Source organism: Oryza brachyantha, chromosome 9 (genome assembly GCF_000231095.2).
Source record: "Oryza brachyantha chromosome 9, ObraRS2, whole genome shotgun sequence".
Taxonomy (NCBI): Eukaryota; Viridiplantae; Streptophyta; class Magnoliopsida; order Poales; family Poaceae; genus Oryza; species Oryza brachyantha.
Window position 1 is genome coordinate 4,800,526 of NC_023171.2, and position 6,406 is coordinate 4,806,931.

General features: G+C 39.5%; 1 protein-coding gene across 2 annotated transcripts; it reads left to right on the plus strand.

The window, feature by feature from the left end:
• The first annotated feature begins 1,432 nt into the window (after positions 1–1,432).
• LOC102719321 (enoyl-[acyl-carrier-protein] reductase [NADH] 2, chloroplastic) lies at positions 1,433–5,967 on the plus strand. 2 transcript variants are annotated; one of them, XM_006660421.2, is made up of 13 exons: positions 1,433–1,508; positions 2,251–2,500; positions 3,131–3,240; positions 3,312–3,367; positions 3,445–3,529; positions 3,597–3,644; positions 3,798–3,872; positions 3,961–4,072; positions 4,570–4,621; positions 4,697–4,748; positions 4,850–4,907; positions 5,257–5,355; positions 5,443–5,967. In XM_006660421.2, the coding sequence occupies exons 2-13, from the start codon at positions 2,254–2,256 to the stop codon at positions 5,571–5,573; spliced, it is 1,125 nt and encodes a 374-aa protein (XP_006660484.1). In that variant the 5' UTR covers positions 1,433–1,508; positions 2,251–2,253; the 3' UTR covers positions 5,574–5,967. The 2 variants fall into 2 exon arrangements, with proteins under 2 accessions (XP_006660484.1, XP_015696465.1); XM_015840979.2 differs by lacking the exon at positions 1,433–1,508 and adding an exon at positions 1,803–1,845.
• Positions 5,968–6,406: the final 439 nt, after the last annotated feature.

Genomic DNA, 6,406 nt, shown 5'->3' on the forward strand with positions numbered 1-6,406 from the left:
ATGGAAAATCGTAAAATTGTAGTCCGTCGACTGGAAATCGCCAAAATAGAGGCCTATCAACATCCCCCCTCGACACGGCCACGTAGGCAGTGCCCTGACAGGTGCTGCCCTTTTTTTTATTTATATATTATTTATTAATTGGGGGAGATTAATTAGTGACCTTGGGCTGTGCTCTGTTTTTTTCTCCTAGAGTTGTCCGATTCAAAAACTATATATTTTCTTTTTTTTCTCATATTTTCCTTCGATTAATCTCAGAATTTTTAGCCCATGAGAGACAACGTAGAGGCTCCTTTTCCTGTTACTTTATATATATAATAAATATGTAAAATGTTATTGTAGTATTTATTTATTTGCTTGTATATTTGTGAAATTTTAATGTAATACCTCTGTTCCGAAATAACATCATTTTTCGATTCAAAAGTTTGACTATTCATTTTATTTAAAAAAATTGTACAAAAACTTAAAAAAGTAGTCACGCATATTTTTTTCTTAGTAAGGCTTAAAAGATTTGTCTCGCAATTTACACGCAATTTGTGTAATTGATATTTTTGCATACATTTAATATTCAAATATTTGACGTGATGGCTTGATTTGGGAACTAAACATGGCCTAGTTTAGTTTAGGATTGCGTCGTTCGCATATCTTATTTTGGGAACTTATTTTGTCTAAAATAATTAAGCTGGGTGTTTGGTAGGATCGGTCGGTCAATGTAGCTAGTAGATTAATTAATTGGGGGAGATTAATTAGTGACCTTGGGCTGTGATACACGGATGGCCATTCTTTTCTGATTTTTTCTCCTAGAGTTGTCCGATTCAAAAACTAAATCTTTCCTTTTTTTCCTTATATTTTTCTTCGACTAATCGAAAAACTATATCTTTTAAGTTTTTTATAATTTTTTTAAATAAAACGAATGGTCAAACTTTCGACACATAAATCAAAAAATAATATTATTTCGAGACAGAGATAGTACATTAATATTTCACAAATATACAAGAAAATAAATAAATACTACAATAATATTTTACATATTACTAAAATAGCAAGAAATAAATAATATACAAATAAAAAAAGGGCAGCACCTATCGAACTAACAAAGTTCGACAGGGCACTCCTATCGACAGGGCACTGCCCACGTGGCCATGTCGACCGGGGGACGTGGACAGGTTCCTTGTCTACCGGGGATGTTGACATGCCTCTATTTTGGCGATTTCCAGCCGACCGACTCTAATTTTACGATTTTCTATTAAAAAATATTTCTTCAAAAAATTTATTAAGTTTGTGCCATCACCTTCAAAACCCCCCCAAAAAAAAGTGCAGCCGGGAAACGTTCTGCCCCGTGGTCCCACCTGGCAGCCGTCCGTCCGTCTCCATCGCTCGTCCAACCAAACCCAAAACCCCCATCATCTCGTGGCCTCCTCTTCCTCCAGAGAGAGCGAAGAGAGATTTGGATCCCGCCCCGCGCGCCGGTGCCGCTGCGTCCCTCCTCTCCCCCAATCCCAGCGAGCGAGGTAACGACCTCTCCGCCTCGTCTCCCTGCGGCCGCATTGCCCCTCCCTCCCTCTCTCTCTCTCTCTCTCCCTTTCTACTCCGCTCCGCCGCCGTCACCTTTCCGCGCTAGCGACGAGGTCAGGTTTTTTTTTCTCCCTTTGCGGAGAACCCCGGACCCGCTGGCGGCGGGTGTAGTTGTGGGATTCGAATGAATACTCTATTTTTTTAATTATCTTTTCTGGCTCTGATTGCCTCGCACGCCATTTCCCCGGCTTATGCGGGGGTGGGCTTTTGATAAAAATGAGAAACCACGCTGCGATGCCATGGGCTTGTTAATGCCGTTGCTCTGCTCTGAAGGTGAGGCTTGAATTTCGGTTTTATTTCTGATTTTCTAGGACATCCTGCGCACGATGCAACTGAATTTTCGATAACTTGCAGGGTCATCTCTTAGTTTTTTTTACTGAAAAAAGTCAAACGATATATCTACGAACGAAAAATAATTTATGAATAAAAAATTAGTGATCTAAATGTAAATAAACTGCGATGAAAAAACTAAAAATCAAATCTAAATTTAAAGTTGAAAAATTCAAATTTGGCTTATAAGCAGGAACAAAAGCTAAAAGATGAGCCCCTTAAGCTATGTATGATTTACTGTGAACTTAAGAACTTCCGGTTTAGTTGTTCTGTCGAACTTGGTTGTAGCAGTAAAAGTTCTCTGGAACTGAATTCTCATTGCAGTCTGACGTTTCTTATACATGACAGACGATGGGTGCATCAGTGACTGCTGGCTTGCAGATGGCTGTGGCGCGCCCTTGCATCCCAGCTTGCCAACGCTTGCTAGGTTCAAGAGCATCACTTCCTTCGTTTTCAAGGGCGCTTAGTACCCAAAGTGGCTTTGCAAGCTGCAGAAACACAGCATCAGCAGGGCCGTTTCTTTCTCTACACCAAAAAAGGTTTGCTGTGAGGGCAATGTCACAGAGTAGTGCCCAGGGGCTTCCCATTGATCTCAGAGGTAAGCTGTACTCAGATGCCTCTGAATAAAAAATCAACAAAAAAAAATCAATTCTTTAACTCGATTTGGAGCTATAATATCCGGGTAAGATTTTCAGTGGTGTTTATTTTCACCAGTAATCACAGCTTAAAACATTTTAGTAGCCACCAGACTTTGTTAGTGTTGTATTTATTATTCTAATGTGGATGCAGCTATCTCACATTTTCCTCAATACCTTGATCCCACAAGGCTTCTAAGATGTATGCGGAGCTAGAGTCAGAAATCAATGGTGTCACCTCTATTACTTTATAGGATCATGCTACAAATATATAGTAGAAAAATACAATTTCTAATAGAGTTCACAAAAATTCATTGTGTCAAATGACACCACAAAACACCCAAGCAGGCTAGCTTCATGCATCATTGAGTTGTTAAGCCTGTTATTAATTACAATGTAAATTAATCAGGAGTAATCATGGTAAAGTTTTTTTGGCATTGCAATTCTAGATTTGAGTTACACATTGGGCCTTCACACGCATAAAAATTGCTACTAACCTGTTATAACAGAAGGAATGTATAATATAATCTAACATAACATAACTCAAAGGATATTCAATTATAAAGTCTCGAACTTGTTGTAATGTTTTACAGGTAAAAGAGCATTTATTGCTGGAGTTGCTGATGATAATGGCTATGGATGGGCGATAGCAAAATCTCTTGCTGCAGCTGGTGCTGAGATTCTTGTTGGTACATGGGTGCCTGTAAGTTGATTTCATTCATGAAGTGTATCATTGTAAATATTCTGGTGAAAACACTCTCATTCTCATTTCAGGCATTGAACATATTCGAAACAAGCTTGAGACGTGGGAAGTTTGATGAATCACGAAAGTGCGTTCTTAATTGTACTTGCAGTTCCATGCTAGAACGGTTATCATTTGTATGGTGTCTGACTAGCTTTTTTGCAGGCTGCCTGATGGATCTCTTATGGAGATTACAAAAGTATACCCATTGGATGCAGTTTTTGACTCCCCTGAGGATGTTCCTGATGATGTAATGTTCGTCATTTTTTCCCCGTATGAACTCCTGTTCTGTGTTCTGAACCATTCCTCTGGTGTAGGTTAAAGCAAACAAAAGGTATGCTGGATCTTCAAACTGGACTGTTAAGGTAAGCTGCAATATGCCTGTTTCTTCCTATTACTTGGAAATAGATACTTCTGAAATGTGAGGATTACTAACTTGCATGGTACTTCTGAAATATGATGATTACTACTTTGTACAGTCTTTCCAATCCGAGGCCTGATCTGTCTTTATTTCATAGGAAGTTGCTGAAACTGTGAAGAATGACTTTGGTACCATTGACATCCTCGTACACTCTCTTGCGAATGGTCCTGAGGTGTGGCACTATCTTTATCTATCTCATTCTCATCATATGATTATCCTCGTCATCGCTAGCATCTGATATTTCTTATTTTCTGCTCAAGGTAAAAAACCCTTTGCTGGAAACATCAAGAAAAGGGTATCTTGCTGCGGTTTCAGCATCTAGTTACTCTTTTATCTCTTTACTTCAGCACTTTCTTCCTATAATGAATCCAGGTATCGAACAATCCTTGCTACTCTGTAACTGTTATTATGTTCTGTTTTCTATTTGGGTGGAATTTTTCTTTTTAAAACAATGCTACTTTCTCAAGTTATTTGATCAGTTATTCATGCTACTAGTAGTTTTGTACGGTAGTGCTTATTTAATGACAACACGTTAGTGTGCAAGTGAGTGTTGGACCTGGGCTCTATCCAAAACATTATGAAGAAACTAGAAATCCTTAAATCATCAGATGGAAAAAAAAATATCAGCATACTGCAGCAGTATGTAACCAATGTTGAGCCACACTAAGCTTGGCACTCTTGGCTAATAACTTATTTGACATGTTCTTACATATGGAAATTGTGACCGCCAATTGGACTAGCCCTATGTTTGCTGAACCTTTCTCCTGTTTACTAGATTTTTTTTGTAATATTTATTTAGTACAGAAGCTAGTTGTTCTAGTTCATTGCCATTTCAGCACTGCCTCATGGTACATCTCACTGATTTGCAGGAGGTGCTACTATATCCTTGACCTACATAGCTTCCGAGAGGACAATTCCTGGGTAAATACTCTTCCAATGTTATAACTTTTAAATTTTGGGTATTACTACTTACGATTTGTTTTTATTGCTTTGTAGATATGGTGGTGGCATGAGCTCCGCAAAAGCAGCACTTGAGAGTGATACAAGAGTATGAACTTTTCTATGAAGTCTTCATATCTTGTATTAAGATGCCAAATAATGCTGGGTTCTTCAGGTATTTTACTTATGTCCATTCTTTTGTTTTTGCAGGTTCTTGCTTACGAAGCAGGTCGAAAAGGCAAGATCAGAGTGAATACCATATCAGCAGGTATCTTAAAGGAATTAATTAAAGTTTCTTTTCAGATCCATGAGGTTTCTCTAGAAATTCATCATTTGTGTGCCAACATTTCAGTCAGCAAATAAGTTTAATCGCATATTTGTACAATCCTTTCGTATGTGCACCAATTGCATCACTGCTAAGTACTCCTTAATATCACTTTGCCCATGCTTGACCCCTATGTGTTATTTCATTATCCAATTTATGGGTTTTCAGGGCATGTATCCTAAATTACTTTTTTAGAACGTATATACTAAATTACCTTCTTATGAAACATATGTCCCAAATTACTTTGCAACCTATATATTCATCGTTATGTGCATATATCATGTTTCTCTAGGTCCATTGGGAAGTCGGGCAGCGAAAGCGATTGGATTCATTGAGAAGATGATAGAGTACTCATACGGAAATGCACCGTTGCAGAAGGAACTCTTGGCAGGTCGAAATCACCTTCTTTCCCTTACCTCCACTGAGATATTCCTCTTTGTCCCCCCAAATTACTTACAAAGCATTACATGTTCAACAGATGAAGTGGGGAACACAGCAGCATTCTTGGCATCACCGTTGGCATCTGCGATCACTGGATCAACAATCTATGTTGACAATGGACTCAATACAATGGGGCTTGCACTTGACAGCCCTACCCTATCCACATAATCTCCTGGATGGTTCAGTTTGGTAGCAGATGAGCGCTTCAGGGCCCAATTGAAGTTGAAAACCAGATACTGGTATGAATTTGAGGAAAGGATGATGGTCTGAATATGCAACTTTCGAGAAAGTTGAGGTTTTTCCCCCATTTCGGACTATGCTGGTAATCAGGAATAGCACTGTAGGAGTACAGTTTGTTGGTCTGTTTTATGTTAGTCCTAGGATCGGAGAAAGGAGAAACGTGAAAGCAAAAGAAACAAGAAATTCCAGTTCTAGTCATTTTTTTTACTGTGATTTCTCTCACAAGTCTTGATTTGCCTATCGGTTAAATTAAAACCTGCCCTCGATTGGTGCCTCCACAACGTTTTGAGTGGAGCGTGGCCGTTTATCACGCTATCCACATCGCCCTATGGCTTCTTAGGGACATCTGTTTCGAGCCCTCTCTCGGCGCGAGGTCCTTGGCTTTTTTTGTCGTGCGCTGTGTGAGGCGCCTTACTTTTTCACGGCGAGTGGAGCAAGCGTGCATATATGGGTTGTTGACACATCGTCGTTGTTTTGTATGTGTATGGTTTGATGGTCGTGGTCTACAGGTGATTTGCTACATGGTGTGGGTTCGTGCCGTTCTGGTGCAGTGGAAATGGTGTATGTGGTGGTTTTAGGCTGTGTTGAAGTACGAAGGATAGCAGGTGTGTCAGATATGTGTAGTAGAGGGATGGTTGTAGAGGGAGAGCTCCATGCCTCTGCGTGGCTGGTTTATAGACCTACTCTTGGTGTACAACCTATAACACATGGGCCCATTTAAGGGTATACTTGCTTTTATATGTGGACCAGGAGCAATGGAG